The sequence below is a fragment of the Sipha flava genome, unplaced genomic scaffold (assembly GCF_003268045.1).
Source record: "Sipha flava isolate LNK unplaced genomic scaffold, YSA_version1 257_pilon_pilon, whole genome shotgun sequence".
In the NCBI taxonomy this organism is placed as follows: Eukaryota; Metazoa; Arthropoda; class Insecta; order Hemiptera; family Aphididae; genus Sipha; species Sipha flava.
The window spans coordinates 585993-598924 of NW_020272911.1; the positions used below are offsets into that span (position 1 = coordinate 585993).

General features: G+C 27.9%; 1 protein-coding gene across 2 annotated transcripts in view; it reads right to left on the minus strand.

The window, feature by feature from the left end:
• Positions 1-12932, minus strand: part of LOC112684743 (cGMP-dependent protein kinase, isozyme 2 forms cD4/T1/T3A/T3B) — a 173409-nt gene that overhangs the window by 68875 nt on the left and 91602 nt on the right. For both annotated transcript variants that reach the window (XM_025556395.1, XM_025556394.1), the window contains one exon: positions 11224-11608. In XM_025556395.1, coding sequence (XP_025412180.1) covers positions 11224-11608 — 385 coding nt within the window. The remainder of the gene's footprint in view (positions 1-11223; positions 11609-12932) is intronic.

The following is a 12932-nucleotide window of genomic DNA, read 5'->3' on the forward strand; positions in this document are numbered from 1 at the left end:
AAATACTAAGTTGTAACTATTGGAAACATTTTCCATAAAATAATGAGTTTCTATGTAAATTATATTATTTTTATCTTAATATGATTTTGTAATAAGACATGCGAAAGTAATAAAATATGCAATCAACTTTCGTGATAAGCATGAAACGTGCGTTGACTTTTCAACGCGTGTAGTTTAGGTCAAATTTAATTTATTTAGCCAAAGTATTTTGGCAGATATCGAGTATTTATAGTATATGTATGTTGATTCACAATAAAATATCAATATTAATATTAATAAAATATTGTAAGCAGACCATTAATACATTCATTTTTCTATACTAAACATGCAGTGCCGTAATTAGAGGTTGAAAAGGTAGACCGTCAAAATAGGCGATTGCTAAGATCACAACAAAGGAAGGGGCGCATTTGAGTTAAATTAAATTAATTTTTTCTGTATAAAATAAGCGCCAAAATCAAATTCACCAAGGGTACCACGTAGGGTAGTTACGGCACTCTAAACTTGTAAAGAAAAGATATCGAATGAAATATAAATGAAAAAATATCATCTACATAGATTTTTAATCTGATTATTCAAACCTTAACCTAAAAATATCACCAAAATCTTCCTATGACTGTCAGCTATAATTAATGTTCCATATGTATCATGTGTTTGTGCCAAAAACAAACATTTTCATTTACTCATAAAAAAAACTGGAAAAATTTGTTTTTAAATATATTACAATGATTAACAAGAAAGGTTATTAATTATTAGTAATGAATCATTACAGTTGAATTCAGACTTATATAGAAAGTTATACAAGACTATTGGTCATACTGTAACCATAATATCATTCAAATCAAAATAATTATTATAGTCATAAAATCATAAATTATAACTTATAAAGAATATTTTGCATATAACATTGAACTTTCTACATATCATAGATAATTTAAATAACAATATATAAATTAATGAGTAAACATTTTGATGGAAGTCATAAACAACAGATAGAAACAATGATCCAGAATATATTATGAGGGATAACCTTAAAACTCCAAAAAAAAACTATTGTGTTTAACATAAGAAACTATAATTATAGTTCTCCTTTTAGTTACCTCAGACAGTTTTGAGATGAGAACTGATCACAATAAACTATTAAAAAATTAATATCCCTATATTGCACGTATAATATAACAGTACGTTGCAACGCGTTGGGTCGAAATTTTTTTTTTTTTCTGAATCGCAATTGCAATAGTACGGAAAAATTGCAGTTAGGTATCCTAAATGAAGGAAAAAAAATCAAAAAAATCTAAATTTATTTCTTCAATTCGTGCAGCAGCCTTAAAGTTTGAAAAAAAACAGTTAAAAACTAAAAAAAATGGCAACTTCAAGAACTTAAACTGAGAAATAAACTTAGATTTTTTTAATTATTTCCCCCTCGTTTAGGATACAAAACTGCAACTTTTCCGCACTGTTGCTATTCCGAAATAAAAAAAATCATTTTATTCAATCCAACGTAATAGACGCAGACAAAAAAAGGCATAGCTTCAATTCACTTAAGAGAATGTCACACTCACACTTTTTGTCTCCGTCTTACAAACGTACAATATACCAAATCTGAGTTCAGTAGAATCAATTTTGTAGTATTAGCTTTAATATTCGAGAAAACTAATCTATGGTGGTTTTACTATATTTTAATTTTTATTAAAGTGATGTACTTTTTTAAATTGTAATATATTACATAACTCACTTAAAAAATTAAAATATGGTAAGAAACCTATATTATCACACAGATAATTGTTTCCCTTTAAGGGTCCGAACGCACTGCGGTATTTTCGCCGTCGGGTCCGAACGGTTTTACCCGAACGGTTTTTACGTTCACACCAAACTACTATATTTAGATGGACTGCACCGCACTCGACGGTTTCGCCGTTCTCCGCCATCGGTCGCCGCAACATGCTGCGGTTTGACGGCGCTGCCGTTGTACCGTTCGTAAAGTAAGCACATTGTTTCGATGGGAAGGAACCCACTGTGACTATAGTCAACGGTTAATTTTGTAATTTTGCATATTTTTATATTTTTTTTCAAATTCACCAAATGCTTCTGCGACAGCAATCACTTTAAATAAATTGTCATAATCATTTAACTCCATTCTAAATAAATTAAATGTAATATAATAAGTAGGACTATGCATTAAATTAACTAATAATTTAATTTATAACTTACTTACATGTATTTAGGTGTTTGTGTACAAATCGTGGTACGTAGGTATAAAAGATTTAAATTTACAGTGTTAGATATAGTGAAATATAGTAAATACAGTAGATCACAGACTATAGTAGTTGGTTAACCAACCACTGTACTATCAACTATCAATATTCAATTTTCTTATGGAAATTAGAAATTGATATTTAGCCAGTTTAGGCGCGAAAATTGAGTGATAACACCTATTGTATTAGCGGTAAAAAATCGCAGTGCGGTGCGGGTCGTAAAATCCGCGAACGGTATAACCGTTCGGACCCGACGGCGAAAATACCGCAGTGCGTTTGGACCCTAAGTTTGAAAATAATTCCGTTTTCTCTAATATTAAAGCTAATAACACGAAATTAGTTCTACTGAACTCAAATTTTCAATGTTCTACGTTTATAAGATGGAGACAACATATACGGGTGTGGTGTCCTCTTATCAAATATCCGTTAAAATTTAAATATTTAATATAAATTAAATTATACAATACAGATAAAATATTTTTATTTTCAGATTCTCAACGAACCAATAATACGTTCATTATTTTAACTTTTAGTGATCACCAGATTATAACTTCCGTTCGCTTTATATTATAAATCCCCACTGAGAAACGATTTTACCTAAACTAATTCGAATAATGCTGACTAAAGGACGTACGTAAAAAAATACATAACAAGTTAAAAGCTCAACTATATTGACGTATGTATACACTCATCTAACATCGAATATATAACCTCAAATATGTGACTTAAATGTTGTTAAATCATAAATATTTTAATATAATTTAATCTGACAGCCAGTAATATTCGTTGAAGGTAAAAAAAAAAGCAAATATTATTAAACATTAATACATTTTACATAAAAGTTAAATTTATTTATGTAGATAGTTTAATTCGAATATCTGTATACTATTTATAGAAAAAACCTCATATCAGAGAGATAAGAGTTTAACTCGCATTAACACTTCATGAAAAAAAATATGAAGTTTTTGTTTATCAAAACCATCTAATCTGAATTTTATTTTTAGTTACAACCTTATTAGGAAATATACATACATGGTAATACACAATATATGTTATTTATAATTTTTATTAAAACAATAAAATATGTAAGTATACATGTTGGTTGAGAGATTCAAATTCATCCTTCACGCTACGAACCTAATGATTTTTTTCCAAATAAATAATAAATGTTGTTTCCCTCTCGCCTAATTTTACTTAAATTATTCGTTATACATTTTAAAGCTCAAAAATATATCTCACAAACACATCTTAAAATGGTTGATTCCACCCCAGCCACTCGTCCTTAATAAAATAAATAATGGATACATATGTAGTTATAAATTATGATCAGAAAAAGTTAAGAAAAACTACTAATAATAAGAAAAATTTTAATGATTTTTTTTGATGAATTAAAATCAAAGAATTTAATATAATCGTTTTGAGCAAAATGTTGCTTATTTAATAACCCCTAAATATAAGCTGATAATAAATGTATAAAAGTGTACATAAACTATAAATCATTCAAATATCAATACAACTATATATAATTCATGTATGTATAGTTATAATAAATTTAAAACGTGAATAAATAATTAAAAATTAAAATAATAAAAAAGTATTTTGAAAAGTTCATGTATTATAAAAAAGCCAAATTGTCATTCTTATTTACATGTCATAAAAGAAGTTTATCGTAAAAAGTGAAACATAATTAATGTCCTTCGGAATATAGCAAGTTATTTTCAACAAAAATGGGTAAGATAAAATTGAGTGCAAAAGATGTCTACAAATAGCCACCTGCTTATATTTCATAGAATTATTAAATGTATCTAAAATGAGCGTATCATAAAATTGACACTTATTAAATGTGGTTATGATTGTACAAATACAACTAATTCATACAAATAAAAATAAATTATAACGAATTTTTGTTTTGATAGGAGATATAAATTAAGGTATTATAATAATAATAATAATAATTACAATAATTATAATATTTTTAACCCAATTAATTTTACTATAACTACACGTTGAAAGATAAAAAAATAGACTTTAAATGAAAAAAAAAATAAATACTTTGTTTAATCCAATGTTTGTCATATTATTTGTAAATATTTTTGATAAATTTGCTTTCAAATACATACAAATAAATACGTCAGCCACAACAAATGTATACATAGGTGGCTTTTCTGTTATAACTCATAAAATCAAATATTTTTATGCTTTAACTACAATTGGCCATCCTTAATAACTTAAAACTTTACTAAGTAAATTTCCTAGTCAGATTTCCAAAAATAATTTATTGAATAATTCGATTTTTTTGACATTATACAAAATGTCTTTGTTATAACATTACAAAAAAGATGCGATATATTTGTTAAACAAATAATGTAAACATAAATTCTGTTTTTCAAAGAAAGTCGAATAATGTATTGTTTGAGAATCTCTAGAATCTTATTCCTAATTATGTAAATATACTTTTTATGTAGATTTAAATATTATTAGATATAATATACCTACTTAGATTTATATTGTTTGAACCGTCCATAAAATAAAATAAATAATATTATAAAACCAATAAGTTTCTTGCTACGTTTAAAAAAAATGATTTTTCAAAACGAAGTATACGTATATATATATATATATATATAGTAATAACTTATTATTAACTATTACTAATAAGAAATACTTCAGGACTATTGTTTTCGCAACATACAAAATAACAACAATGGACACATCAATAATAATATTAACATCGTAACATTATAATAGTAAAAAACCTACGTGGTCTCACACGAATACATAGAAAACTTCACTAAAACATTTCTGAACTAGTGTAAAAATACTCTATGAAGATGATTGAATAGTTTAACAATAAATTATTAAATTATAACGGACCACGGCCCGTGGCGACACCTAGCTACCGGTTGACGGTAACGACACGAGCACAGTCATTGGCCAACAGATGGCACTAGATTATCGATAATTGTGACGTGAACGCGATTCTTTGTCGACTACCCACGCGTGCACATGTTCCTCCAATACGTGTACACCACAACAAAACAACACCAAAGCACACGTGAATCACGGACACACACACATCTGTTCCATTGTTAATAATACATGAAGTACGGCGAATGGACACATAACCAGTAGTATGATCTGCGGTGTTAATTGGCCGGCGAGGGAGGCGGACGGGCCGTGGATTCGGAACGGATCGCAGAACGGAAATGAGATGAGAAGTCGTGCGAGGATTTTATTTTTATTTTCTCTCGAATAACGTACGGACGACGAACTATGATCGAGGTCCGGTGACGGAAAACAGTCCCCGGATAAGAACGAAAAACCTTTAGAAAATCGATTCCATTGGGATTTAATCGTCTTGGACGGCAGCCGCGGACGGTCCCTAGTTGCGCGCGATCGACGCGGGTCTTTTATGTACCCGGCACACGTCCGGAAGCACCGGCACGCAGCGAAGCTGCGACGGCGGTGCAGACGCAACAGCAACAACAACAACAACAACAACAACAAAAACGTTGAAATCGAACGAACGTCATTCATCGGGATGACGACGGCAACGGCGGCGTTACGAAACCGGCGGCGGCGGCGACGGCAGCAACGAAGGAGGAAACCTAATATAATGGGCGAGAAGTTTGGCATCACCGCCGGACGGCATCGCGTCGACACCGGGTCCGCCGCGCCTCAAGGTCAATTCGATTAGAAAAATATACTATTTTTATAACGCGCAGATTTTATATCGCGTTTAATAAAAACCTCGTCGTACCGAAAACAAACCCGGTCGCGCCAACGATGCAGCACCGCCGTCGTCGTCCGCGTCTCGTCGTATCGCGGTGATCATCGTGCGAGTTTACAGGCGCGTCAATTGTCGTTAGTGTGATAACATTTTTTTTTTTTTTTTTCATTTTTAATTTCTATTCCCCTCCCCCCACCTCCTAAAACGCGCACGCGCAAACCTCCGGTCGTGGGCCGCGTTCGTTGTGCACACATTTCCTCCTAGTACGTTGTACCGCCGCGCGCGGAAAATACGATCGCGGTGGAACGAAACATACGTCGTGTTTTTGTGCACACGCGGTTTACCACATCGCAAATTTAACGTAACGGCATGCGTACCGATCGTTGTAACGCGCTTACCGAGCGTACCAACCGCGGTCGTAATTGCGGTAAAAACGGACTGCACGGTGTTCGAATTGTGATCTATCTCGATCGCACAGAACGCGCACCACGATATACGGTAGAATCCTTCCAGATGTCACACGGGAGCGTAAGGACGCGTTACTGACGATTTTACATGTGTTTATCGGTCGACTACTGTCGAGACGATGTGCACGGTAAAGGGATCTAATTAAACTTTTAGATTTTTGGTTTTCGTCGTTCGTTGTTACGTTGGTCTCGCCCAACAATATTCAACGGACGAACGGCAACGTTGTTCTTCAAACACGGTTATTGTAAAAGAAATGATATGCTCTAATTCTTAACGGAAAAAAATATTACCGACTTCGCACCGCTACGACCCCGCATAATAGATCGGCGTATGACATTTAATAAACGCATACACAGACAGCGTTAACTATTGTGCGCACACATCAACACTTAAATTACTTCTAACACTGTACCTACAATGTTGAAATTATCACGTCCGTTATCTCGAAACTTAAAATTATCATATCTACTTATTAAAATTAAATAAATAGACCGAGGTTGAAATATTGTTAATAAAATATAATGTACGAAAAATGTCCAATATGATAATTTTAAGGTATATTAAAACCGTCGTATTAATAAACGATATTAATATCGTATTAATATTATGACCGCGTATATACATGTAGAGGTTGCTGATCTCAGAAATAGAAAAAAAAAAAAATTGTAACAGAGTCCGTATTGTTTTATTATATTATACTTTTATTAGTACCAATTAGTATACTATGAATAAATAAAACGATTGTAGGGAAATATTTTTAAGAAATCCCGATTTATACATATATACATAAAGTATATGTTGTTTCAAATTTTTTCAACTTATTCTTTACAGAAGTTAGAATAAATACATCAGAAAATGACTCAAAATATAATAATAATAACCAATATCAAGATAAAATAAGCAAATACTCATTTGATAATGTTTTTGATATAAATATTTTAGACTCAGAAGTATCAAAAATAAAAAAAATCAGTAAAGCAAATGGAATCAATTATTATTGGATCTCTGATACATTTATATAATCTAAGTACTAAAAAAATGTACTTCTCCGGATGGATTTAAAATTGGCGTAGTAATTTCATTGTACAAAGGTGGTGATCATAAATTCGTAAATAACTATAATTCGATATCAATGTTGAATCATTTTTCAAAAATGATAGAAAGTCATTAAAAATCTACTAATACAATACTTAGAAGATAACAAACTTTTTTCGAAAAACCAATTTGGTACACATATATATATATATATATATATATATATATTTATATATAATGCCCTCGATAAAGGAACATTTTTTTAGCATTTTTTTTTAGACCTAGCAAGAGTCTTATTTAGATAAAAAAAAATATGGACAGTTCATTGAATCAAAACTATAATAAATTTAATGTATTACCAATAAGATCGGTTTACAAAAAATATGCTATTTGTTAGGTAGAAAAAAATTAAAATATGTAGCATAATAGAAAAATTGTATAAAAATAAAAGACAACATATGACTTTAGATGCTAAAGTAAATTACGCAAAAGCAACTTGTGGTCAATGATTCATAGATTATCTTGAGCCAACTATATTTAATTCATTGCATTTTGAAGATAAACAAAAATTACTATATTATAAAAAAATTAACTAAAGAAAAAAAAAGTAATTAATAAATGGTTATTGTGTAATCTTCTTTAAACCATATGTATTACTAGTATTTATATTTTTCTCTTATTTAAATTATGTAAAAAGTTATTATTATATTTAATTTATGTTGTATAGTATCATATTAATAAACTGTAGCATTATATACAAGCTTTTAAATAATAATCTATAATACTAATTTTGTAACTCAATCATACGTATTAGTTTTTATTGTAATAATCTAAATAGTAAAAGTTAGTAGCTTTAAAATCCATCAAAAGCCTAGCTTAAAGAAGATTATCAAACATTTCATTATTGTAAATTTATTATGTACGTATACTTTAATTGAATTAAAATATATATATATGTATAATAAATAATGGTATTATGTATAAGTATTATACTTATTTATTTAAATTTTAAACACAGGTTAATCAACAACATTCGAAATACAAATCAGAACTATTTCATAACAACTAATGTCATTAATGTGTAATTTATGGAAATCGTATAAAATGTATTAAGATTTTCGACAATATTTTATGCAGCTAATGAGACATAAATACCGACACGCGATTGTTTAATTGAAACGTGCATAGTGAACTGATTCACAAATATTAAAAGTGATGCTCGAATGTATCTTCATTAAACAATTGATAGAATGCCAGCTGAATACAAACTGTTATATTATAAACTATGTAATAACATAATAATTTAAAATCGAATATAAAAAAAAATTATAAAACGATCACTGCCAAATAGATAAATTTAAACTAATTTTCGGACAGGAAACAGATATTAGGTGTTAGACACTAATATCTCTTAATCGCTTGATTCACAACATAATCGAATTATTGTGTTATACTAACAATTTAAAAACAATGATAAAAAATTACATTTAAACAAAATCCAAGCTGTCTACAAATATTTATTGAATATTTATCGTTAAGAACTATTCAAAAACCATTTTCGCTATTTAAAAATAAAATATACAACAAAGTTGTACGATTAACTCATTGTGTTAAATTTTCAAGTTTTCGTAATTTTTATTTCCATTTTATGAAAGTCTTAATAATCTTAATTATCGTTTTTGAAAATTATATTATAGGAAAACAATTAAATATTTTTATTATTTATTAAACCATAAAAAAAAAATCTATAAGATTTGATTTCCAATATTGTTATAAAATATAAATAACATACTTAACATCTTTGAATAAATATAAATTTAAACTGGTAAATGAATAAATATTTTGAGTACTCTTTGTACTTGACAATTTGTCTACAGATATACTAAGATAGAAACTAAACAACTGAGTAAAACCAATAAACCACACTTATATTACAAACAAAGAAATATAATAAAACACGTATACCTAAGGCTCAACGTTTTAAAAATATCAATACTGTTATTATCTATTTAAAAGATCTAACATTATTTATGACAAAAATAAATGTTGTTTGATATTATTTACAAGTGGAGATAAGAAGTCATATTTTACTGATAAAAATGTTTTTCTAGCAATTTATCTTCATCAACATTTAGGTAGTATGTTACAAATGTCAGAAAACATAAAATTTAAAAACTTGAATAAATAAAATATAACTGAATACTAAACACTCGTCTCGCTTAAATCACCTGAATGAGTCGTGTTCTAATTTTTAATAATACACTACTACTCGTATTATACGCTGAGGTGAGCGACAGGTATACAGCGACAATGTAAGAATCGCAAAGTGAACAGTTTTTTCATTTTACAATAAACAATATATAAAGAATATATATGAAATACCGAGTTTCTATTCAATACTAATTTCTGTATTTCAATATTAAAATTAAATGTTTAAGTATAAAGTATAAATATTTACATTTTTTCTGCATTATAAAAGTTACGTAAACGAATAAATATGTATCACTTAACTAAAAAATAAAATCTAAAAAACGTGAAATAAAAATAAAATATGCCACATAATTAAGTAAGTGTTAGTTTTGAAAATATAAATAATTCAAGAGTAAAATTAACTTTTAATGAATAGTTATCAGAATTTTGAATACAATTTAAAAAAGAATAATTTTTTATTTACCCTGTGATTTTATTGCTATAAAATAATTATTAAGTTTTCTAACCAAAAATTATATTTTCAACCTACGTATTAAAAATTAAGTTATAACCGAAAAAATACATTATTTATAATATTTAAAAATAATGAGTACTTGACTTTAGCCTTATTTTATATTGAATTACATTTTTCAAGAATATAATATATTTTTTTTTAATATTATTAAAAAAAAAATTAAGAATTTATCAGATACTAATACACTATATTCTATTAGATATCTTTATTTGGCTACTTAACAGTTTCCTATTTAAGTGAAGTATACCTATTATACCCGAATAGTATAAAAGTAATGTGTTATTCTGTAAATAATCAAACCCGTATATTTATTATGTTGAAACAAAAGTTATCATTCATTAACCTTCTATTTTATTTTATTATTCACATAATTAATTCTATTTATAATTGACAGTAAAATTAAGTACCAGCTAACAATTTACATTTGTTATTATTATGCAATTGGACTATTTGAACTTTATATAGGTTAGAAGAATAAATGTCCATTCAAGGCAAAATTATTCAACCTTGCACATGCACCACTTAATTACACTGGTCAACACAATTTATATTACAATTAACTAGAGAAGAATTGTATACGATTTAAAACTTAAAATTAATCTAAAAATTAAATAATTGTAAATTTAATGTGAATACTGAATTTCATTAACTTTTCAACTAAATAAAATACACCTTGAGGCGCATCGCGCATGTCAGATATAAATATTATAATTGGATACTGATGTATTATATGTACTTCACATCAATCCCATCATAAAATTATATATCAATTTAATCAGGTTAGATAATCCAATATCAAATATTTCATGAAATAAAACCATGTTTTACTTTCTTTACCGCTGTATACACACTGTATTCACGCTGTATATAGTATAGTATCATCACTCTGGACTTTAGAGTTTAGTTACTGTTATTATTTATTACCATTGCCATATTTATATTGTTAATACTTTCATATTGATCAACTAATAATCTTGACATTAAATAATATAAGATAAAATGTAATTAATTACCTGTCATTTTTTGGATAAGTGGGAAATTTTTTTTGACTCAGTTCTTGTATGGTACTTAAGCTCTGCGGTTCAGCAGATATACCTTGCGCCCTTTGTTTACGTGGCCGAGCAATTCCGTCTAAAAGTGAAGTGAGGGATTTAGCAACGAGGTTTTGACTTGGTGGTTGCTGGAACGGTGGAGGTGACGCAGGGTGATGATGAAGCGTAGCAGTGGGTGATACAGGATTGCTAAATGGAAACACACTCTGGAACATGTCTAAATGAGAACGAAGTTCTTGGATTTCACTATCCCGATCCTGTAATAATGTTTCTAGATTACGAATTATCTTGTCTTTTGATTCCAGTAAAGTCTTCAGATCTTGAGCATCAACTGAAGTCGCCATCTCTGAAAAATTATTAAACTTATATAAATTACAAGAAATAAATCAAAATTAATATTTCCTGATAAGTATAATTGTAAAAAAGTAAAAAAATAGATTATCAGGAATTAAATATATTTTTTTAACACAGGAGTTTATAAGCCTACATTTAATCTAATGTAAATTAACATAACGCAAATTAATATACGATTAAACTTACATAACTTCAGTAAATACCAAGACTTAATATACCTTTTATAATTTATAAAATTATATTTATCAGTATCTATCATAGAAACGTAGTCCAATATTTACTTAAAATTTACTTTTAGGTAAGTAATTTTTCTACACAAATATAATTATACAAATTATTTCTAAAAATCTTCATCACTATGTCAAGAAATCAAATTATCACTCATAATTGTTAATGCATATATTTAGATATTTATTATTGAATTATAACAATAAATATAAATAAGTAATTAAATGTAAAAAAAATGAATAAGTTTTAATTATGAACAAATTTTCAATAATATTCCTTCTTTTTCTCCTACGCCTTTCTCCCAACAATTAGGAATCGCCTTGTCTTAAGCGTCTACTCTTCTTGATTTTCTACATCTCCAACCCTATTGGTGTAACAGCCCTCGCATAATTCTAAATCGTATCCAACCATCTCTTTTTTGGTTTTCCTCTTCGTGTTCATTTTCATAACCTTCAATTATATACCTTATGTTAATAAATTTAAAATTCTATTATACAGTTCAATTTGAATAACTTCTTATCAACAATTAAAATTACTAACTATAATAATTTAAAATGTTGAATCAAAATAAGAGAGAGAATTATAAATAATTTATATTTTTAATGATTCCTTTTTGCCACTCCTAATAATAATTTTAAACTATTACAATAAATAAATCTTTATTCCAATGTAATTTAATAGGCTTATCAAAATAATCATACGAATAATATTTTCTCTGAACATAGAAAATTGAAATAGGTTTTGGGTTTCAATTTTCAAATTTGAAAATATTGTTAATGTATAATACAGGAAGGGAGCTAAAATTAGCAAAATGTACAACATTAATACTATTTGCTAAACATTAATTGAATTACAATATTGTATTAGTAAGCACCTAGCTTATTTATAATAATGTATTTTATTTTTAAATCAATTTATTCAGTAATATTATATACTTTAAATTATTCATAAAAAATACCTTGAAAAATAAATATTTATTTACTTATTTTTAGTGTATTTAAAAAGAAAAAACTTAAAATCATCAAGGCCATAAACACAAAATATCATTTAAAAACAGTAGTACGAAATAGCAAAATGTTCGCAGATTA